This window comes from Macaca fascicularis, chromosome 1 (genome assembly GCF_037993035.2).
Source record: "Macaca fascicularis isolate 582-1 chromosome 1, T2T-MFA8v1.1".
NCBI lineage: Eukaryota > Metazoa > Chordata > Mammalia > Primates > Cercopithecidae > Macaca > Macaca fascicularis.
Genome location: NC_088375.1, coordinates 100,997,457 through 101,021,391, shown reverse-complemented (window position 1 = coordinate 101,021,391; position 23,935 = coordinate 100,997,457). Strand labels below are relative to the sequence as shown.

General features: G+C 46.6%; 2 protein-coding genes across 3 annotated transcripts in view; one reads left to right on the top strand and one right to left on the bottom strand.

Moving 5' to 3' along the window:
* The window catches only part of KCNJ9 (potassium inwardly rectifying channel subfamily J member 9), a 63,035-nt gene that overhangs the window by 6,096 nt on the left and 33,004 nt on the right, over nucleotides 1-23,935 (top strand). The window lies entirely within an intron of this gene.
* KCNJ10 (potassium inwardly rectifying channel subfamily J member 10) overlaps nucleotides 171-23,935 on the bottom strand; it is a 31,987-nt gene continuing 8,222 nt past the window's right edge. The window contains exon 2 of the mRNA XM_005541273.5: nucleotides 171-4,451. Within this exon, the coding sequence (XP_005541330.1) occupies nucleotides 3,312-4,451 (1,140 nt within the window). The 3' untranslated portion in view covers nucleotides 171-3,311. The remainder of the gene's footprint in view (nucleotides 4,452-23,935) is intronic.

Sequence of the window (23,935 nt, the reverse complement as noted above, 5' to 3'; positions counted from 1 at the left end):
ATTAGTCCTGGCATTTGGATTCCAGGGTTGAGGCTTCCCATTAGTGCCTCCCATACACCAAGGTGTTCAGCTCCTGAGTTGAATTTCAGGGGCTAGAACAATAGCAGCTCCCACCCCTGTGGAAGACAGGGAAATACAGTGTACTTCATGAAAGGGAAACAAAAGGGTGCTTTATTTTATTTTATTTTATTTTATTTTATTTTATTTATTTTAAAAAGGCTCTACAGTGGCAGGACGCTGCTGCGGATGGGGGCACAACAGTGTAAGTGGTAGATTTTCCAAGATTTCCCCTCCCTATTGTCCTCCGAGTTCCTCTCTTCCTGGTCCTATCAGTAGCAGAAGATTCAACAAAAGCCTTCATGAATGCCTCTTTATTTCTGAAAAGGAACTTCTACCCCTCCCTTTCCCATTTCCAGACTTGAAATCCTTCATCAGCTATCTCACTTCCATGTTGAAACCTGGACCACTGATTGTAAGTCTAAAAATCTGGGTGTCCTACCCCATAACCAGGCCAAGATATCTGCCCCAATGCTAAAGTCTCTGAATATTTCCCTTCTGTACATTCAATATATTTGAGCATATATACATCTATATACATCTTTCTATATATATATTATCTCTGTTTCTTTCTTCTTAGATAAACCTTTCATATGTGTCATATCCTAATTTCCCAAACCTCCCCACTTCTTATTTGCGAGCCTAAGCAAGACTCAAGAGTTTCATTGATTTCACTAGGTCCCTCAGCATCATTTTTTTCTCATCTTCACACCCCAGATATCTTCCCCCATCAGTTGTTTTGCCCGTCTTCTGAAATCTCCCCTTTTTACACCTGTGCCTACTACTGTCCTGATATTCCAAGTCCACGGTTGGTATGGGGGCCCATTTCTCACCAGACCTGGCTGCTTCTGAAACTCGGCCTATTGCCTAAAAGAGGATTTCAGTCTTTAGACAGACTATAGTCTAAAGAATGATTTAGAGTTAAGGTTGGGGGTAGTTGTTCCCTGTGGGGGGCTTATGGGAGAAGATGCCAGATTGCATTAATAGGACGGTGTGATTTAAAGTGCAACTTAAAGCAAAGCCTGGGATGATAATGAAGGAGATTCCAAAAGGGTAAGTCAGAAAATGTTTTCTTCTCACTTTGTCATCCAAGAATCTAGAGGCTTGAGTCTGGGGGCTTAGAACAGACAGCAGGGGAATGGGAAGAATGTAATGCCTTCAGGAAGGAAGCATAGCATGGCAAAATAAACCAGATGGAGGTTAACTTGCCAATAGATAAGAAGGTACAGATACACAAACACACACACACACACACACACACACATACACACTCACACACAGCAGTACATCTTGTCCCTACACACAGAAAGAAATCAGGTAAGTCTAATGTTGAATAAAGTTGAGAATGCAGAAGCTGACTCTTGGCCTTCTGTTCTCTGTTTCAGATTTTTTAAGTTTTTGTGGTTCTTGTTTTTATGCCAACTAGAAGGTAATGGTGGGGTTTACAGTGGATGGACACTGAAGGGTCTTCATTTTCAAGATATAGTTAGTTGAGTTCAAGGAGAGATTAATATAACAAGACCTTGTGCAATTATAGTAGGTGGTGATCATGGGTCTAGCCTCAAAATTTTGTGTTTCTCTGCAAGGCTCTGTACATAGATGCATGTATATATTCTGTAGCTTGTAACAATTGGCTGAGACCACCTTAAATAAACTGCCACTTGATTCATAGTGGGACTATGCAGTACCACTATGTGGGGCTTCCTTGGTACCAAAATGAGACCAGAAAACACTCTAGGGATTTGGGGCTTTGGATAAAGCTCTGGTGCTTATATGCCCTTCCCTGACCCTTACCACAGACCCCTCCAGGGAACAAGGAGTAGGCTGTGTCTGATCTCTTAAAGTCTGCTTTTTAACTTGCCTGAAAATGGCCTCATGGCAGACGAGAGTAGAGATGGCACTGATTTTCTTCATTTTATACCAAGTCTCAGGAATGGCTGAGGGAAGCCATGGATATTTGATCAGCGGGTATAATTTCCTCTCCTTCCAACATTGCCTAATGAAATAGCTGGCACTTTTCAGAAGAGCACTGGGAGGTGTAACTGAGAATAGTGGCTGCCAGCCACAAAGTTCTGCTTCTGCCCAAACCTTAACAAAGCATCACCAATTCTCAGAGGCACTGTACAGCAGTTTGGAAATCTGAGAATTTACCCATCCCTCATGGTGAGATTGGGTTAACTTTCTGGGGAATCTGTGCCCTGTGAATCTAGTTTTACTTGAGCATCTGTGTTAAGAGAGGAAGGCCCTTGCATTTTCCCTCCCTTCTCCCAAAGAGTTGGGGTTAAGGAAGAAGGATCTAGGCTGGGCAGGAAAGGAAGAAGAGAAGCCAGGTACAATGTAATCTGGAATATTATTTTCAGGCCTTTCCATGGGGCCTTGGTACTGGACTCTTTTCAAAGGAACATATTGGCTTGTGTCCTTCCATTCACAGGACACAGGGAAACAGATCTTCTCTGGGCTACCTGGAAGATAGGTTTAAAGGTTTAGACAACAACTTGTGTTAGTCACTCCGAATTGAAGAGTTCAGAATCCAGGATAGATATGGGTGGTTATATGTTTATGTTTCTTAGGCCAACTCCAATTCTCTGAGAACAGGCTATGAAGGAACTGGGTATCCTGAGAGTGTTCACTTGACAAACTATAGAGGAAAAATAGTGGTGACCATGCCATGATTCTAGGTTGTGGTCAGAAGTCACCAGCAGAAATCAGCTTCATGGTGGCAAACCCTGGCTTCTTTCAACAGAGGTTGGTAGAAACCCTAGGATACATTGATATCAGATTCCTGTATTTCTGAAAGCACAGACCACAAAGTGACCATCAGAGAGAGTCTTGCCTTTGGGAACTTGCTAGATGGAAAGGTAACAGAGGGAGCTCCAGCCTCAAGTCACCAAACTTCATGGTGGTGGCGGGAGGTGGGGGGAGTCTGTCTGTCCAACCACATGATCCTCCTAATGTGAGTATCCAAGCATGGCTGAGGCCTTCTAAGCCACTTCAGCCTAATCCCTCTCTTTCCCCCATCCTGGCTTAAGGGAGGTATATGTATTGGGGCAGAAGCGGGAGGAGTGGAAAGGGGACAGTGGGAGGGGAACCTGGACTCCAGTTGGCCTAAGCTACCGACAGGCCACTGGGTTAAAGAAGAGGGGGTGGAGGATGGGTGCTTCGGGTGATCTCCAGTAAACCCGGATAGTATTCCTTACCAGGGCACTGAAAGAGAGGAAAAGAGACCAGAGGAATGGGGGAGTGGGAACAGGTCATCAGACGTTGCTGATGCGCACACTAAGGGCACTGCCCTCCTTCTCAGCTTGCTCCCTTAATGACTCCTCCAGCTTGAGCTTTTCAGGATCTCCGTAGCGTACAGTGCTGTCACGGAGGCCACTAGGAGAGGCCACTTTCACAACTTGGTCAAAAAGACTGAAGTCAGCTATGTATTTACCACTGGCTGACAGTGAGATGGCAGGTGTGAACTCGTAGCCCCAAAGGATCTCCTCTGGCAGGTAGGAAGTGCGCACCTGACAGGTGGCACTGGTGGACTCCACTGTCCCACTTAGGATCAGCACCAGCTCGAAGTCACCCTCACCGCTGCGAAGAGGGAGATCTTTCAAGGGACTGGTCTCATCTACCACATGATAGAAGGTAAGGGGTAGAATAAGGAAGGGGCTGTCAGAGGCCGTGTCTACTTGGAAAGTCACATTGACTTGGTTGAGTCGGATGTTCTCCCCCTCCTTGGTTTGGTGGGTCTGAAGCAGTTTTCCTGTCACCTGGCAGCCAATGAGGAGGCTCTTGCGCATGTTGGCAACTCGGATCATGAGGCAGGGCTTCCCATTGTGGGAGGCCACAACTGCATGCTGGCTGAAACGAATGGTCTCAGCCCGCTTCTTGGGCCGGGCAATCTTTGCCAGGAAGGTACCTGTGATGAAGATTTCCAGGATGGTGGTGAGCACCAGCTGGGCAATAAGAAGCACAATGGCCAGTGGACATTCCTCACTGATGTAGCGGAAGCCATAGCCAATGGTGGTTTGGGATTCAAGGGAAAAGAGGAAGGCTCCAGTGAGTGTGTGCACCTGTACCACACAGGGGGTGTGGTTGGCCGGGGGGTCCAGCTCCAGCAGGTCCCCATGTGCCACAGCTACCAAATACCACACCACGCCAAAGAGGAACCATGTGCCTGCAAAGGTCGCAGAGAAGAGCAGAAGCTTGTAGCGCCACTGCATGTCAATGAAGGTTGTCCACAGGTCCTTGAGGTAGAGGAAGCGCTTGTCGGCAATGTGCTCCATTCTCACATTGCTGCGACCATCTTTTGTCAGGACTCTCCGCCGTCGTATCCCTGGGCCCATTAGGGGCCGGCTTTCTGTCTGAGTGGTCTGACTGTAATACACCTTGGCAACTGACGTCATCTGGAGGGAGCAAGAGAGCATAATGGAGGTTATCGTAGAAATCCAGCTGACTCCTAACCCCCACCCCATGGGAGGGAGGAATTAACATTCATTTGGGTGTCACTTATGTGTTCTTGTATTACCAAATGTTTTTTGAGCACTTGCTATGTGCCAGGCACTGTGCAGGGACCGAGGCAGGCGGATCACCGGAGGTCAGGAGTTCAAGACCAACCTGGCCAACATGGCAAAACCCTGTCTCTACTAAAAATACAAAAATTAGCTGGGCATGGTGGCATGAGCCTGTAGTCCCAGCTACTTGGGAGGCCGAGGCAGGAGAATCGCTTGAACCCGGGAGACAGAGGTTACAGTGAGCTGACATCGCGCCACTGCACTCCAGCCTGGGTGACAAAGCGAGACTCCGTCTCAAAAAAATAAAAAATAAAATAAAATAAAATGACATCATTCTGCTCTCCAAGAACTCACAGCCTAGTGAGAAAGATGCCTATTTAGTAAGCAAATAATTGCAATACAGTCTGATATTTGTAATTCTTAGAGGAAGAGAGGCAGAAAGGAAAGAGTAGTAGCTTCACAGTTCCTTGAAGGTGAGGGTGAGACTAACGAGAGCCTTCACCACAAAACCAGTCCTCCAAAGATCTCTAATTTTGAAATAGGATCCCTCCCCACCCTCATGAATGGCTATGAAGCAAGACAAGCTATCCTGTTGAAATCCTTCTGGACCAATCCCCCTTAACACACACACACACACACACACACACACACACACACACACACACACAACCTTAATTTCTTCATTCTCTGCTCTACCCCCAAGCCAATACCCACTGGTGATACTAAGATATTCATCTGGTTCAGCGAATAGCAGAAACTACCCATTCTTTTACCCTTCAAGATGCTCTCTAAGCACCTAGACCATTTCGTTTTTTATCATCATCATCATTTGTTTGCATTATCTGGGGAAATTTGGTCTGAGTTAGAGTCTAGGGCAGTTTTAGGAAGAGTACAGATGGGATTTGAACAAAAAGAAATAAGCAGTGGTGGAGGAGAAATAACATGTTGAAACTTCCTGGCAGCACTGGGACATTTTCTCAAGGACTGGCAGAAATGCCAGATTGTGGGTGGCAAAATTGTTTTGATGGAGTGAAGTAGAAGAGCTAGGGGTGTACATTAACTAGCAGCTATGTCTGCACAGGCTCAAATTCAGGATTGCTATTTGTTCTGATAGCAGAAAGTGGGGCAAGCCACTGAAATAGGAGACCATTCACTTAATACAAGGTGCCTGGCACCCTTGTTCAAACAGTAACTTGTACTTTTCCAGCACAGAAAGAATTTTAATCACTTGAGCCCTTGGACCCTGGGTCTGATAGCCAGATCTTCTGTGGAGCAGGGTGATCTCTGGGGAGTTTGGCCCTTCTTGGAGAGGCTCATTACATTCTCCATTTGAAAAAGTCCGAACCATTGCATTTTATGATTCTTCACACTGCCCACCCCACCTCCCACCTCTATTTTCCCCATGACCTTACCCATGGAAAACTTCAAATTATTTGGGCCTGACCATATGCCCAACCAGGTAGGCACTGAATTGGAGATCACCAATGGATGAGAACCCCAAGAATGATCAGAGGCAACAAGGATGCCCAATTTACCAGCCTACAGGCCATTTGGAACTTCTGTTCATGCGAGACTATTCAACCGGTTCTGGATGTTGTTCACTCCCCTATATCCTTGGCTGCTTTGGAACAAAAAGGAAGCTCTGCAACTCTGAAGTTTGAAGAATTTGTATTTCAAGCCTAAACAAAGCTGTATTTAGTACTCAGTAGTAGTAATAATAACATAACAACCATACTGCCTGTATCTATATACCATTTTAGAATTCACACCTTAGAATACCTTCTCATTTGATCCTCAAACCCTTGAAAAAAAAGATGTAAACTCCTATAAGAGATTTTGAGGAATATTAGAGAACAGAGAACATGCTGTAAAATTGGAGATGAATGAACATAGTTTTAATTTTCAAAAAGAAAAATGAAGTACCTTTCACAAACTACAAACACACAGGTAAGATATTGCTCCTAGGCAAGATTCTAGCATGGAATATTAAGATTATGAGTACTTGGGCAGGATGGGGGAAAGGAAGTTATCAATAGGACCCAGTGTGGATTTACTAAGAACAAGTCACATCAAAATAGCCTAATTTTGGCTGAGTGTGGTGGCTCATGCCTGTAATCCCAGCACTTTAAGAGGCTGAGGCAGGAGGATCGCTTGAGGTCAGAAGTTCAAAACCATCCTGGGAAACAGCAAGACCCCATATCAGCAAAAATTTTTAAAAATTAGCTGGGTATGGTAGCACACACCTGTACTCCCAGCTACTTGGAGGCTGAGGCAGGAGGATCACTTGAGCCCTGGAGTTGGAGGCTGCAGTGAGTTATCATCATGCCACTACACTGTAGCCTGGGCAACAGAGTGAGACTCTGTCTCAAGAATAATAATAACCTAATTTTCTTTTATGATAAGGCTACTAAATTGACAAATCGAAGAAGTGCAACAGAGAACGTGTACCTAAACTTCAGGAGATTTTTTACAAGATTTCTCATTATGACCTGGGGATAAGATAAAGAAAAGTGAAGAGAATGCTAATCTAACTCGGTGACTTTAAAAATCAGTGGTACTGGTGAGTGGACCATGATAGCCTGGAATTCATTTTCTATTGATACACCAGAGAGCTTCATCTTTGGCCTTGCCCTATTCAATTTTCTTAACATGAACTTCATTCAAAACTATAGAATGCGATGGCCATCAATTATATGCCTGACAGAAAGCTGGGACAGATAGCAAATGCAAGAGCTCGGGCAGAATTAGGATCCAAAAGGAGTCAAATAAATAGGCCAAGTCTAACAAAAATGTTAAGTGCTGGATAATGTACTTGGGTCCAAAAATTACCTGAGCAAGTTCCGGATTGAGAAGATGTGATTTAGCAAAGCAATACAATATAAAAAGTTAAACATATTAGCAGAAAATAATCCAATATGAGTTATTCATGTGTTTTGATTGCCAAAAAAGCAAACTAATCTTAAGCTACTTTAGTCGAATTGAAGTCTCTAGAATAAAAAAGTAGTTGATTCTACTCTGCTGTGTTCATCCCACACCTGCAGTATCCAGCATCAAGGAACACTCAGGATATGAGAGGATTCAGAACCAGATCACATAAGAAATAGTTGAAGGAAATAGGGAAGTTCATTCAGAAGAAGAGACCATCAGAAGGATATAATGGATGTGTGCAAATATTTGGTTTGAAGGGCTGTCATGTGATCAAAGGCTTGACCTTGTCCTTTGAGCTCCAAGAGTTCATACTGCAGGGAGAAAGACTGCAAATTGACATTATAAAGAGCATTGTAACAATCAGGAAGGCACTTTGGACAAGCACTTTGCAGAGATCCTACGGTGGAGATAAAAGCTTTGGAGGGGAGATTGAAAGACTGTCTTGAAGCTTCTGTCTGTACTCATGGTGGGTCAGGATGCCTGCCTTCTCCGCCCCACTTCTACCCCTGCACTTTCTGTGGTGACATTCAGGGATCCTTAACTGGAGTCCTGGCTTTGTTTATGTTGAGGAGAGATTGTACATATCTTGGAGAATGGAAGCTCTTAGGGCCCAAGAAAAGCCTTGCTTATCGTTCCCAAAATATTAGTCTATAATTCCTTCTCACTTTAAAGTTTATAAAATATACAGTTTGATCCTCACACCATGAGGTAGGTAGGAAAGGCACCATAGAAACTAAGGCTCAGAGAGCTTTGCCGCAAGTAGGTTAGTGGTAAAGTTGGAACAAGAATCCAGGTCTCCCAGCTCCTGGTCCAGAACTTTTTAATTGTAGCAACTGCTTTTGTGTGCCCCAGGTTCATTCTCATGGACCTCATGCTCTCAGCAGATGCCCCTACGGCACCCTGTATGTAAGACCACACAACCCAGGGTTAAGGCTCTAGACTCATGGGCACTGTAGATTTCGGCCACTGCTAGCCTCTTTGTTGCCTCTGGCTGTTGTGATTGCCACCTCCAGCTGTTGTGCCTGTGGTTGCCAGCCTTTATATCTGCCACCTCCAGCTGTTATCTGCTGCTCCCAGCTGTTGTGCCACCTCCCACAGCCAGGCAGCTTTGTTCTCTGCGGTGGCCAGAGTCAGAAGCGGATAAACAATCAGCTACACTCCACCCTCAAGCTGCCCGGGCCCCTGGGGAAGGAAGCAAGCCAAAGCTCTGGAAATCATTTGTTGTGCACCCCACCACCCCCGGCACCCCCGCAAAATAAAACATACTGTTTCCTCTAGAGGGTGCTATTTCCCAAAACAGTCCCAGCCAGCCAAATACCAGAGACAGAATTCTGAAGACCAGCCTCTGAGTGGCGAAAGAGACAGAAACAGAGTCATTCACCTTCTTTCTCCTCTAAGAACTGGTGATCCTTTCCCTAAAACAAAGGCCAGTCATAGCTACAGTGATGATCAGCAGGTTCCCTCAGCAAGGACCACTCCCACTTACTGCTACCCCTGGAAGTTCTTCCTGGAGCTGTCTTTTTTTTGCCTGAGCACTCATTTATTTTACTTGAGAGTCATTTATTCTCCAGGATTTATCAGGGCCTTTCTTGAGTAAGGACACTGTTGTTCTTGTGACTCTCAAGAACTTGATCTGTGGCTCCCCTTTGCTTTTTGCTACTTTGCTCCTGGGTTTCTCTTCCTCAAATACACCTCTGACTAGAAAGGATGCTTCAACCCCTCCCAGGGGCAGCAGGTGCAGGGGAAAGAGAAAAGCTGCGCCCGCAGGGAAAGTGCTTTATCTTTTTTCTCTGTGGCCTCTCAGCACAGCATTCATGAGTTGGTCTCTGCCTGCTTCTGACTTTACCCTTGACAATCTTTCACAGGCCCCCTGAACTTCAGTGAAGAGCCTCACTACCTAATCCTTTCTACCTTTGGACCTGCTTCTGCACTGCCCTGCTCCGTGCCTACCTGATGATCGATGTCCTTTTCTTTCAGAACTCGACTCAAGTGTTAATTACCCCCTTTGACGCCTTCCCTGACTCTCAAAAAAAAAATTCATCTTCTCTGTCCCCCCCATCCCCGCCCCAGAATGGGTTTACTTTACTATGCTTGCTCTTGTACATATTCTTTTTTTTTTTTTTTTTGTCTTTTTTCCAGATGGGATCTCACTCTGTCACCCAGCCTGAAGTGCAGGAGTGCAGTGATGCAATCTCGGCTCGCTACAACCTCTGCTTCCTGGACTCAGGCAGTCCTCCCACCTCATCCTCCTGGGTAGCTGGGACTATAGGCATGTGCCACCATGCCCAGCTAATTTTTGTACTTTTTAGTAGAGACGGGGTTTTGCCATGTTGCCCAGGCTGGTCTCGAACTCCTGGACTTAAGTGATCTGCCCACCTTGGCCTCCCAAAGTGCTGGGATTACAGGTGTGAGCCACCGCGCCTGGCCCTCTTGCACATATTCCTATTTTGAAGCATTATAGTGCTTTGAGATGATTTGTTTATCATTGTTTACCATCTTTGTGTTCCTAATTTAATACCACTGACTCTGCCTTTCATCTCTTTCCCCAGTGCCTAGTATAGTTTGTTAAGAAAGAGTAAGGGAATGACTGAAAGCCTGATCTGGACAGGCCAAGGCCCTGCTGAGGGCTGCAGTTTTATCTGCCTCACAGGAGACACCTAGTTCACACAGACCTTCAGGAGGAGCCACTTCAGAGTGCGAGGGGACCCAAGTTTACACAGGCTTTGCTAATGCTGCAGATGCTTACAACCCTGTTTTCAGAAGGTAAGAAAATAAAAGCCCAAGATATCAGTCCCTCCTCTCTTCTGGGTCAACTGTTCCATTTGCAGGGGGTTGGGGAGAGAATGAGCTTTGTAAATTGCTACAGAGCTTTGGAGTTGATTATGCTAAATTAGGTGACTAGAAAAGACGCTTCAACCCCCTCCCAGGGGCAGCAGGTGCAGGGGGAGGGGAAAAGCTGCACCCGCAGGGAAAGTGCTTTGTCTATTTTCTCTGTTGCAAGAGCAAGTTGACTGGAAGGAGCTTTGGGATATGAATACTAAATGCATTCACTTCCAAATGTAAACAAATCCTTTCTTCTCCTACTTGCTGCTCTATTTTGGTTCCTAAAATACTTAAAGGGACCATCATCCTACCCATTACCCACACTCAAAGCCAGGATCATCTCAAACTGTCTTCTTGCCTCAACTCAACATTTATCTAATGCCATGTGCTGTGGATTTATTATTTGTGCCTCCTCCCCTTCATTTCATTGTCTTCAAGTCCTAATGCCTTGTGGCTGAATCACTGCATCAGCATCCTCCTCATCTCGTGTTCTTTCTTTCCTCAAATCCATCCTACATTGCTCCTGGGTTTCTCTTCCTCAAATACACTTCTGATCAGGAATCAATGAACATTTATCCAGTACTTTCAAAAGCACTTTCACATTTTATTCTCATGGCATTCTTATAAGATATTAAGATTATAATTCTTGTTTTATGAATGAGGAAACTGAGGCTCAGAGAGATGGTATGACTCAGCAAACTGTGGAATTAGATTCATGCTCAGGTCCCATCTCCCAAATCCATCCACTTTTCATTTTACTATAATTGTCTTAGTTCTTTCTCTAGCTCAAAACATTTTGATGTCTTCCCATTATCTATCAAAGACAGGCCAAACCCAGGCTGGCATGTAAGGCCTTCCACAGTCTGCTTCTGAACCTGCTTTCCAGCCTTATCTCTGACCACTTCTCTGCTATGGCACACTTCTTGCTGCAAGCAAACCAACCACTCCCTGCTCCCTGCTATGCACACCCATGCTTTCCTGCCTTCCATGATCCTGCACTTCTCTCTTCCTGAGCTCCCCTTCCTCCTTGTCTTTACCTATCCAAGTCTTATCTTTCAGAGTCCAGTTCAAATAACCCCTCTTTCATGAAGCCTTCTCTGATTCCTACAACCTTAAGTAATGCCTCCCTTTTCTGAGTTTCCATATATGTATATCTATATCCATCTATACCTGTAATGGCACCTCTCTTAGTACATGATGTATCATTTGTATTCTACTACAAATAAGGTCATTGAAAGAAGGATCCAGCATTATATATATATATACACACACACACACACACACACACATACACACACACATATATATGTGTATGTGTGTTATCCTAAAGATTAGCACAATGTATGACACATAGTAAGCGCTCAAGAAGTATTTTATAATTGAATTAAGAGTAGGGGGGACCCCTAACCCACTCCAGCCATAGGGGCCAATCTAACTAACTCCATCATCACAGGGCCGAGGAGATGTGGAAGTTCTTGTCTTAGGTAGAATGGATGGAACTTCACTCTGGTCCAGAACCTTTCACTCTGGGGCCTTCTCATTCCCCCTTCTTGTTTGTATCTTCTCTTGATTTTTTAATGATGTTTTTCTTTTTTCCTTGTATACATGGAAACCCCAGATAACTAATTATCGACACTAATAGGTATGCAAAGAAACCAAATGTTTTGATCTGTATTAATGTTGCCCACCACATTCAGTTTGAGTTGTGTTTTTGTTCATTTATACAATAAACACTTTGTTGTTGTTGTTGTTGTTGAAACTTGGTCTCACTCTGTCACCCAGGCTGGAATGCAGTGGCATGATCATGGCTCACTGCAGCCTCCACCTCCTGGGCTCAAGTGATTCTACTACCTCATCCTCCTGAGTAGCTGGGACTACAGGTGCACACCACCATGCCCCAGCTAATTTTTTTTTTTTTTTTTTGGTAGAGATGGGATCCCACTATGTTGCCCAGGCTTGTCTCAAACTCCTGGGCTCAAGCCATCCTCCCATCTTGGCCTCCCTAAATGCTGAGATTACAAGTATGAGTCATCATGCCCAACCTCAGTAAACATTTTTTTTCCAGCAACTACTGGGTGCCAAATTCTAAACAAGGCAATGGAAGTATGGAGATGGATCAGATGTAGATTCTTTCTGTGAAGACCTTGCAATCTAATAAAGGAGACAACTGTAAAACAGGTAGGAAGTGGTAAGTGCCATAAAAAAGGTGTCAGTGAAGTGCAAGAAGAGCTTGTGAAGGGAAAACTGACATCTAGTGCAAAGGAACGGGGTTGGGAAAAATGAGGAAATCCAGGGCCACCCAGGAAATAAGGAAATAAGGATCCATTCATTTTGGTTGAAGCGTTGGGAGCACATGAAAGATCTTAATAGGACACACTGGGAAAACAGTGATATGCTCTGACCCCTCAACACCCTCCTGCTTTGTGGCCAGCCCCTGTGGGTTCCTTCATGGCCAGCTGCAGGGCCAGGGTCAGGTGCAGAACCTTGGCTTCCTCCATGGTGCTCTAGCCTGCTGGTCTTTTCGTTTCTCTTTTCTTTTTTTTTTTTTTTTTTTTCTCTTTCTTTTTTTATGGAGTCTCACTCTGTCTCCAGGCTGGAGTGCAGTGACGCAATCTCAGCTCACTGCAACCTCCACCTCCCGGGTTCAAGCGATTCTTCTGCCTCAGCCTCCCGAGTAGCTGGAATTACAGGCATGAGCCACCATGCCCAGCCGGCCAGCTGGCCATCATGTTGGCCAGGATGGTCTCGATTTCTTGACATCATGATCCACCTGCCTCGGCCTCCCAAAGTGCCGGGATTACAGGTGTGAGCTACAGCGCCCAGCCTAGCCTGCTGGTCATTCTTCCTTAGAGTCACTAGATGATTTCTGTTTTTTGACTGTGGAGTATTTCCTCTTGCAAAAGTTTGGTTCAAGGAAATGGAAGGAGAGATGGAGGGGAACTATCATGTATTGAATGCCTTCTCTAGAGCAACACTTCATATTTCATCTTTGCAACTCTGTAAAACAAATATTATTATCTTTGTAGTTACTGCTGAGGAAATTAAGGTTCAGAGAGCTCAGGTGACACAACTTATCGGTAGCAGAGCTGAACTTTGTGCCTCTTTCTGGCTGGATTCCAAAGTCCTTTCCAGCATAACTTCATATTAATACTATAGTTTATTTGCCTTCAGTGAGCAAACTCAACACTCAACAAGCAGACATGACACCTTAAGCATAGTAAAGGTTAGCAGGAGCTAGACAGGTATGAAAAATTCACCAGCAGTGATGCCCAGGATATATCCAAGGGTTGGAGGTGACACCCTTCCTTCATGACTGCTTGATCCCATTGATTCTCTCCTAGTTTTGCATGACTTGTCTTTATTCTCCCCACTTCCTTCGTGTAGACTCTCCTCCCAGCGATCTTCTCATCTCTATCCATTGTGCTTCTCTGCTTGTCCTGTCTTGTACTTCATCCTGGCTGTCACTAAAATGTCTCCCCAACGCCTGTCCTCCTTTTCACCTCCCTCTTTGACTTTGTATTGCCTACACATCTCTCTGGCTTTCCCTTCTTTTCCTTATGGTTTTTCCAGCTTCCTGTGTCTCATCCTGGGAATAGTATGCTATCCATCTAATCATAACTCTCGCCTTCAAATTCTTTACCACACTTTATCCTTCTATTCTCCTTCTGTATCCCACAGCCTATTTGTCCATATTAATAGAGACATTCTAAGCCCCAAAGCCTCCTATTCTTCTCCGTATTTCTTCCCTGTAGAAAAGAGCCTTTTGATTGAAGGATCTGGAAATGAGATCAGAAAGGGAGGCAGATTCCAGGAAGATAGGAACAGTTTCTACTATAGCTATTAATTAATCAATTTATCTTAGGTTTGAAGGTCCTACCAATCACTGTTTGGTAAAGACAAATGAATAGGTGGACAGGGACTCAGCTTGCTCTCTGTCCTACTATCTGTCCATCATGCTTAAGAACCCCAAATCCAGCTCTGTTCTTATTCCAACTTTGAGGGCTTACATAATCCTTGCAGTACTTTTCTTCCTTCCCTTCCTCTCCTATCCTTCTCCTTCCTCTTCCACGTTGGGAGAGCCCTGTATGCAGTAGAGGGGTTTTGAGCACTATGTCTCAGCACCTGAGATTAGGCTGGTCTCCACACACATACTTATCTTAGACACTTGAGCTGGGTATCTGTCCTTGCCCAGCATTCTGAAGATAGAGTGAGAGAATTAGGCTCAAGGATGTGTAAAAGATGCTCAGAACTAAGAGACAGCACTGCCTGGTGTAACATGCACTGTACTGGGAAGCAAGAAACTTGGGTGCCCATCTCAACTCTGCCACTGACTAGCTGTGACCTCAGTCAAGCCTCTCAGCCTCTCGGGTCTGTATTTCCTTCATTGTGGAATGGGGGTTGGTATTAGTTCCACATGTCTCAAACTAGGGCATGCACTAGTGTGCCAGGAGGCACTCAAAGCCACAGGACTAAATTTAGTATATTTCCTGAAGTTATCAATTTTGCTCAGATTTTGAGGGAAAATGCTATTTTAATATTATGCCAACAATATACAATGAAGTAGAATAAAAATTTTGAATGGCTTAAGACAAAAAGAGATTTCAAGGATGTCCAGTGCGTGGCCGCTTATGGCTCATCCCTGTAGATTCTAGGGCACAAATTCCCTCTCCTCTGCCTTTCAGGACACGTTGCGAGGTCAGTCTGGGAGGTGCTATGTTAGAGAATGATTAGGTCACTTCCTGCTGTAAATCTCTATGTCCAGCCCGAGTTGCTCCCACAGCAGTCTGGTCCCACTCCTCCCCCCGGCCTCAGTGGAGAGAGCAAACAGCTACTCAGACTCCTCTCATCAACCATATTATCTCTTTTTTGGATACCAGTTCCAACTTGAAGAGCTACCTTAGAGTCCTCCAGAAGGAGATCAGTTACTTTGGGATGAAAAAGAAGCACTTCTGGCCTTCCAAGTGTTCTTAATGAGGGTGGGGGAAGAGAAAAGGAAGGAGAAGGGTAAGAGAGGAAGGGCAGGAAGAAAAGCACTACAGGGTTATGTAAGCCCTCAAGATTGGAAGAAGAATGGAGCTGGATTTGGGGTTCTTTTCAAACTTGATGTCTTTATTCATTAATCCCCCTCCTGTCTTGCCCCAAGGAAAATAAACAAATAGAAATGGAGCCAGATGCACACAAATCTTGAGGTGCGGAAAAAGAGGGCAGTGTGTGTGTGTGTCCCAGGGCCTGACTCTCCAGCTGAATCACTGTTGCCTCTGTCTCCCACTCCCTGGTCTCCTTCCCCCTTTCCCTCCCATCCTCTAGCCCCAGCCTGACACTGAGGCCCTGGCCCATGGAAGAATAGGCCTTTCTTCTCTTGTGTCAACGTTTGGAAAGTTCTCATAGTCTGATCAAAAGAAAGGATAAAAGCCTTCAAAGCATTTCCTGGGAGTCTGTAACCTCTGCAGGGCCCTTCTGACCTGCCTGTGTGTTTTCCAGTCAAGAGAGGGAGGGACAAAAGATGGGGCCACATCAGACGTTCTCTGTTTAGACACCACCCCTGCCTGTCAGTGTGAGCTGACCAGGACCACTGCCCCTTCCTCCACCTCAGTCCCCAAGCGGTGCCTTCTGTCCCCTGCAAGAAAGGCACAGTGTTCCATAGAGAACTGCCCACAGGGTGGCATCTTGGGGACCCCCTGTTTCCCCGGCTGGAGAAGGAGGACTTCCTGGTTCTTGTGGCAAGTGGGTGCTGCCTCTTTGATGCACCTGCCCTCTCAACCTTTCACACTACCCCTATTGCACGCCCTCCTGAGTCATCACCCCTTCCCAGTATCTGCTGCTAATCGTTGTCTGGGCCAGCAAGGCTCAACAGGAGCTGGTCCTTTGTGAGGAGCTTGGCACTAGGCAGAGTTCAACTGAGGACAGAGGCGGTACCACTGTCTCCTCAGCCCCAGCTCCAGCAATCCCGGTAGCCTCCCAGCCTGGCCCCATCTGGGTCCTCACCTCAGAAGAACATCTACTAGGAGACATTAACCCATCCCTCCTCATCTTGACTGAACAGCCAGAAGAATTAGCGTCAGTGCTAAGAGTCAACTGGAAGCAATGGCATCTATAGAAATAACTCGTGTTGCTATTGTTATTCCTATTGTTACCACTAAGACATGAAATGCTGAAAAGGTTCCCAAGGACACTAGGGAAAATCTCAAGAGGGTCCAAGCTAGGTTAGGGAGTCAGGGTGATAAACAAGAAGTCTGTTCAGGACCCTCCTTCCTGTGTCAACTCTGCCTGGATCTCCAATCAGTCATCACTTGGCCTAGGCCCTGAGATTCCCTATAGGGAGAATCCATACCCAACTTATCTCCAAAGATCCTGGTTGAGGGGATCAACCTAGTTTAGGTATCAGAAGTGTTTTTTCAGGCAGAGCCCCTCAAGAGAGTACACCCCCACCCCTAGTCTCTGCAAAGGGGCTGGTCAGGTTGCAGATGGGGAGTGTGGAAGTGGTGGAGGTGAAAGGGAACTCCTGCAAATTTCGAGCTTCACCAGCGATTTGCCACTCTCCACCCCATGCGGAAGACTGACCTCCCCACCATCAGGGGGTGGGGCTCCCCAGTACCTTGGGGCCACCCTCGCCTTTGCAGTTGCCTGTCTCGTAACCTCACAGCCCCTACCCCCACTCCAGCTCACTCCTTTTACCATTAGGTTGAATTCTATGAAATCGTCCATTTAATACATGGGTTCCCTATTGGCAATATCAAAGGGTTCAATTTAATAATACCTAATAACAATAAAAATAACCGTAACAATCACCTCTGTAAGATGGGGTTTTGAAGTCTACAAAACACTTGCACAAATTCAGAATTACTCCATTTGCCCCCACAGCCACTCTGGGGGGCAGTTAAAGCAACAGGAAGCAAGAAACTCTCTCCAATGTCACAGCTGAACTTCCCATCATTAAATCCAAGGGCGTCTTCTCAGCCCTTGACCCCAACAGTCTCTGCTGCACTTGAGACTAATGACTGACTGGTCTGTTCTTAACACTCTCTTTTGGCTTTTATTGAGGTGTGGTGGGAATCCACTGATTTTATCCACCTTGATTAGCCATTAAGTAGCTCTGCCATTTCTAGGCTTTGTGATTTGGGGCAAATCACTTAAACGTATGGGTTTCTATTTCCCTTATCTGCAAAAAGGCCTAATAATACAGAGGTGACAGGAGAGTTCCATGCAATCATATGTGTCAGAATGCTGCATGGGTTGTGAACACTACATGTGTGCACAGTCTCACCGTTACTCTTGGACACCATGTTCTTGGGGTTCTCTCTCTACTGCTCTGTTTATTTTGGATCATCTCTCTTGCTGTAATCTCTCCTCTGCACCTTAAGTGTTGGTGTTTCTCAGGAATCCATCCACCCTTGGCTCTCATCCCTGACCACTGTCCTCCATCTTCCTCAACTGTTTCCCTGCTCCGTGGATTCCACATCACTTCTGCCCTGTGTATCCAAGTACTTACAGGCTCCCCCTATCTGGAGCATTCCAATTTTAACATGTTCAGACTCAACGTCCTGTCTCCTCAAAAGAGTCTCTTTTGTGTTTTCCTTCTTGTTCACAGAATTACTCTCCACTAGGTGCACAAGCCTTAGAATTACCCCTGCTTTCTCTCTTCCCCCTCATCTGATTGGTAACTAGGTCCATCAATTCTGCCTTCGCGCCTTCTCTTCATGTCCATTGAGGCTGCCCTAGTTCATTCACCTGAGGTGTTGCAATGGTCTCCTGGTCCTCCTGCAGCCAAACTCACTGTGCTCACCTCAGTCCCTGGCTGCCTCAGTGCACACATTCTGACCCCATCACTTGGCTTTAAATTCTTCAATGAGTTCCCACAGCTTTCGTGATGAAATTCAAACTTCTTGGCAAAATCCTTCAATGTCTGACTCCACCTTACTCTTCACAGCCTCCCCTGGAATATTTTCCCTATGCAGCCCATATTCTAGCCACGTGGAACATAGCCTGTGCTCCACTTGTCTGTCTCCATGTCTTTGCTCAGGCAGCTCGCTCTACCTAGAACACCCTCTCCCTGCTCCCAGACTCCCCTCAAGACTGCTCTCTTCCCTTTCAAATCGTCTTCCTCCTTCAAGGCCCTGCCCCAGTGCCCTCTCCACTGTGGAGCCTTCCCCACCTCCCAGGTAGAAAGAGTTACTCTCCCTCTATGTTCCCAGGACATTTGCCACATCATCCTTTGTTCTTCTCTAGAGATTGTGAGCTCTTTAAAGGCACAGACTGTATCTTAGTCACCTTTGTAAGCTGTTACCTTTAAATTTAACCTAACTGGTTAGTATAGAGGAAGGAATTAGAATCTCTGGGTGATTCTGGGCTAGGAATGTCAACTATACAGCATGTAAGCCACCACTCATCACCCCACCACCCCTTAGCAGATAACACTAATTCATCGCAGTGCTTTTTTTCTGACAACCTCAGAATCATCCTCAATATGGTGATACAGAGAGCCATTTTCAATCAAATGGAGTTAACCCAACAAATGAAACCTATTTCTTATCCTGGCATGTCTGAGTCACAAAGTTTCCTATGTATTCTTCTTTCCTGCTACTTGCCATCCTGTCTGTGTCACTTACTAGCTATGGGAACTTCAGTCAATCTCTTAATCTCTCTAGGGCTCAGCTTCCTCATCTAAGGAGGCAATAAAACCTTCCATTATGTGGTCAGGATTACATGATTTAAAGTATATGAAATCTGTAAGGCCCTTATGCAAATAAAGACACTATTATTATCCTACTTTGCAGATGAATGAAAAATATTGCTGAATTAGGGAAACTAAGGTTCAGAGACATAAAGTCACTTGCTGACATTTATTTAATGGCAAAACCAGACCCCGTGTCTCCATATCCTGTGGGCTTTTCCCTCACATTACCCCTCCACACCCCAGTGGCCTTGATGATGCTCAAGTTACACCATCCCTTCTATCTCCTTTCTCCAGGTGAGTTGTGGAGTAAGATTTACTCTAGCCCCAGAATTGAAGGGGACTTCCAACCCACTATTCTTTATCCCACCTCTGTATAATTCCTCCAAAACCCTCTCAGCCTGCCAAGAGGTGGGCAGGTGTGTGCTGAGGATGCTGAGTAGAGCCAAGTTCCTTAATTACTATCCTTCAGCCTCTCACCCTCTTGTCTGCCCCCAGCCTCAGGGGTATCAGGCAGCTGGCAGCCTTCTCAAGGCCCAGGATGACCAGGGCCCTGGAGATAAGGTTCTTGGGGTGAAGACTACTGAGTTGTCACCTGATCTACCAGAAGAGTTTGAGAAACTAGGGAGGAAATGATGAGACCTATTCCTTGGAGTCCCAGGGCCAAGACAGGGTTCTCCACCTGAGAGAAGAGGGGCAGGCTGACCAGATCCCAGCTGAATTGCCCTTCTCTGTACACTTTCCTGTCTTTGAACTTGAAGTGGTGTTGGCTGGAAATGAGGGGAGGCTTGGACCTCATTTGGTGGAGGGCCCAAGAGGTAGTGGCGGGTAGGGGAGGCAGAAGAGCTACTCCCCATTGTGAGAGCACCCCCAGGGCCGGCTCCTGTAGAGGTTTTTTCATCAGCTCCATGCCTTCCAGGAAGGACCATCCCCATCTTCCCAAACAGAGAACCTTTTCTGGACTGCTTCTTAATCTGTATTTTGTTCATCCTTTATCCTTCTCAGTCCCTGCTATTTCTTGACTTAAAAGAGCCTGTAGGATTGATGTTCTACATCACTTTTCCTCCTTCAGGCCCCCTTTTCCATGTGCCACCCACTTCATCTTCGGAAGTCCTTCCTCTGAGCTTCCCATTGAAGTTTCAACGTTTGGACACTTGGGGGCACTGAGTCAGGCTCCTTGGCAGTCTTCTCTCTAGTTTCCCTAGCTCTTCTCTGCAGGCTGCGCTCAGCCCCACGCTGTCAACACTCTCCCTACTCTCTACAATGAGAGGGGCAGATGGGGAAACTGAGGCCCACAGTGGGAGTGCTTAGTAGGAGTGCCTCAGTGATAGAAATCCAGAGTCTTTTGTGGAAGGTACATCTCTCTCTAGTGGTGGGAAAGGACAGAGGCAGAAAACTTCAGGCCTAAGCCAAAACTTGTCCAGAGGCAGACAACTCTGAACTTAAAGCTTCTCCCTGCACTGGCCAGGTCGTCCTAGGGAAGCCCAATGCTTCCTTGTGCTCGTGTGACCAAGGAGAAGAGAAATTAGTCTTGGGAGAAAGGATGATCGAAAAGTAGGAAAAAGAGGAGAGGAAGTGGAGGGACCCTATCTCTGAAGCCCTTAGAATTACAGGTGTAACAGAGTCCTGTATGACCTCCCTAGCATCAGTGTTGTCTATCTGTACGCCCCCACTTCACGCATGCACCATGTCCCCAGCCACACGAAACCTCTCAGTTCTTGAACAGACCAAGCTTTATTTTTAGCAAATGATGGGGCCTCTTCCATGGAACACTGTTCCTCTCACACTTTGCTTAATTTCTCCTCCCCTTTAGGCCTCAGCTTAGATGTCACTTTCTCTGGAAAGCCTTTCTGGATGCCCCCACCCGCAACATGGGCTGCCATCCTCTGTGTTCCCACAGTACCATGAACTTCCTACCTCAGGCTTTACAGTGCACCAGGCATCGTGCTGGGTGCTCCATGCCATGCTTCATCCTAGCCTCCCTAGGAAGGCAATAGCATTGCCCTCAGATGAACGGGTGGAAACTAGACTTACACGGGTTAACTAACTTGCCCAGGAGGACTGCTCATAAGGAGTGCACTGCAAGTCGAACCCAGGCCTGCTTGAACCTGCTTAAAGTCTGGGCTTCTCAACTTGCCATTGGACCATGTCACAGAGTGTTCATGCTGGGAGGCCCTCTGTGGTCATCACATATAATCCCCACATTTTACTAAAGAGGAAGCCAAGGCCTAGAAAAGCTGGGTAACTTTCCCAAGATCACACTGCTAGCTGGTAGCTCATGTTATTTTACATCAGAATCACAGCAACAACCCTGGCCTTCTTCTTCATCTCAACTTCTGTTTTCCTACAAGATCCTTTTCCTTACCCTGGGGTCCCAAAGTGCCAGCTTCTGTGGAGCCAGCCTTGGATCACTATCCACAGAAGCTCTTCCCCAGCCAACCCAGCCACAGCCCATTATCTTCAATCTGGCCCTCCCACCTAGTAGGTCTCAGGGTCTCCCTCATCCCTGCAGTAGCTGGCCCAACAAGAAGAGTTGGAATAAGCCACAAATAGTGAGGTCCACAAGGAGGAGGCATTCAGTGATGCTCTTACTGGGCTCTGTGGAAATGATAAAGGGATTCCTTTGAGGCCACTGGAAACCCCATAGGGGCTCTGAGAGTCATTGGAACTATCTTCCAGGCCACTCAAGCTTTGTTCAGTAGGTGACTAAAGGGGGACTTTTCCTTCTCATCAGAGCAATGAGTTATCCACCTCTTTCTATCCCTCCCCTTATGCCCAGGGAATTCTTCCAATTAAGTCAAAATTTACCTGTTGGTATCTGAGCAATTTCTTCTTATTTGTACCCTTGATGGGGCTGGAGACCCAGAGGTACTCTGTACCTGTCATTCATATTCAGAGAATTGAGCCTCTTTCCCTGACAGGTGTCCTCTCAGCTCCCTTTCCTTCTTGGGGCTCCTGTTTCCTGCATGAAGACCAGCCTCTGACCCTCACTCAGAGAAGTCTAGGGAGCTCACCACCACTCTGGGAGGCAATCTTTCAACTTTTTACTTATTCCTTATTCACATTCCTCCCTTAAGAAGGAGGATGGGGTAGGGATGGCATGAGGATGCTGACTAGATACAGAACTAGATTCAGAGATGAGTGTCTCCCTGTCCTCTGTCTCGTATAGTAACTAACTGCCCGAGCACAGCAGGGAAAGCTGAAGTTATACATTGGGAAGTTCTCTTTCTCCAGTAGGAAACATTTGGAGGCAAAAGAATCATGCCAGAGTATAAGGGCTGGGAGAGGCGTGTTTCTGCACAAAGGAAGATGGATGAGGCAGCTTAAGGAGAATCCAGTAGCCAGAGGAGAAGCATTCTAGATGAGGGGAAGGGAGAAGGATAGAAGGGCCCTGAGGTTCTCCCATACAATTGTGATGTGAGGAAACATCATGGAGATTAGCACTCAATATAATATTTGCTGATGACCAAACCAATATCAGCTTACTTCTCTATCTAACAGAGTTTCTGCAACCATGACCCCATCCACCCTCCCAGGCCCCAGCACACCACTGTGCAGTCAGCCCTCAAGTCTCTGGGATCCCAATGGGCCTTCCTGTCTTCCCTTTTTAGGGCATCTGCTCCCGACTGCTAGAAGATGCTGTGGACCAGAATAGCAGGCGAGCCATAGATACAGCCTACAGATTCTCATGCAGACATAGGGTAACAACTGGGAAGGCCAGTGCTAGGCAGCATGAAGGACTTATAATTGATAGAAATCCCCAACTCCAAACCCTAGCTAAGAAGGCTGTGGGGTTACTTTCCAGTGATCCAGAGTTTGTAGCAGAAGTGGGGCCGGTAGGAAGGTGAGCAGTGAAAGGAGGTAGGCTCACTCTGCCTAGGGGTAGTGCAAGGGTCAAGGTGACTTTCGGAGGTTCTTTCTAGACCCAGAAGCCCACTTAAGGCTCCTAGACCCGTTCTCACCACCCCTTCCCCTCACCATGCCCCCACTCCTTCCCAAAAAAGGTGGCTAAAAGAAAGCTCGGTTGGAATTGTAGATAGGGTTGGGGGTGGGGTCATCTAAGCAAAACCAAGAGACAAATAGTTGGGGGAAAAAAACACAAAAAAGCTAGAGGCGAGAGACCTCCATTCTAGTCCCAGCCTTGCCACCAGCTGCCTGGACACCATCATCTCACCTCTCAGAGCCTTTCTGGGAAAATGATAACTGTTCCGTCTACCTCCCAGGGCCAGGAAGGGCTAGGAAATACCTATGTGCCCTGCGCAAAGGCACAGACAGACACACTGGACCTGTGCCAGCAAGGCCAGGTGGGGCTTTCATTGTTCACATAGAGCTCAGTCCAGGGTACTAGACTCAGCTCTGGGGTAGGGGGCCTGCCCACCTAACTGTCTCCATGGTTGGAGCAGGAATGGGAGCCATGCTTAGAGTGCAGCAGAGGCTGTGTCCATGGTTAACGTATAAGCAGGTGCGGTCTGGGGCAGCAGGACATTTTCAGCCCCAGGGCCACATTCTTAAGGTCACAACAAGTGCAAACTTGTTATAACCTGTGTCAGAGCAGCAGAGGGCAGCAAGGGCATGGGGGGGAGGGACACGGTGCTGAGATGCCTGCGGCCGTGGAGGGGTGCAAAAGGGAAGGGGGTGGGGTGGGGGGAGGGTGGGTGTGCAGGTGCATATGCCAGGGGGTGGTGGTGTGGACGTGCGGTCTGTGTGCTGGGCTCAGTGTGTTGTGTCTGGGCACATCCGTTTGGGTGTGTGTTGGGAGCCGTGTGTGGGGCCGCATAGATGAGTGTATGCCTGTGTGTCTCTGCATATATGAGCCTCGGGGAGTCCTGTGGTGGGAGGAGGAGAGGTGGCAGCCACAGGCCCAGGCTGGGCATATGGAACCAAGGAGTGGGCAGGCTCTGAGCGCCCCTTCCCCTTCTCAGGCCTCACAGAACCTGCATTCCAACTCCCCCAC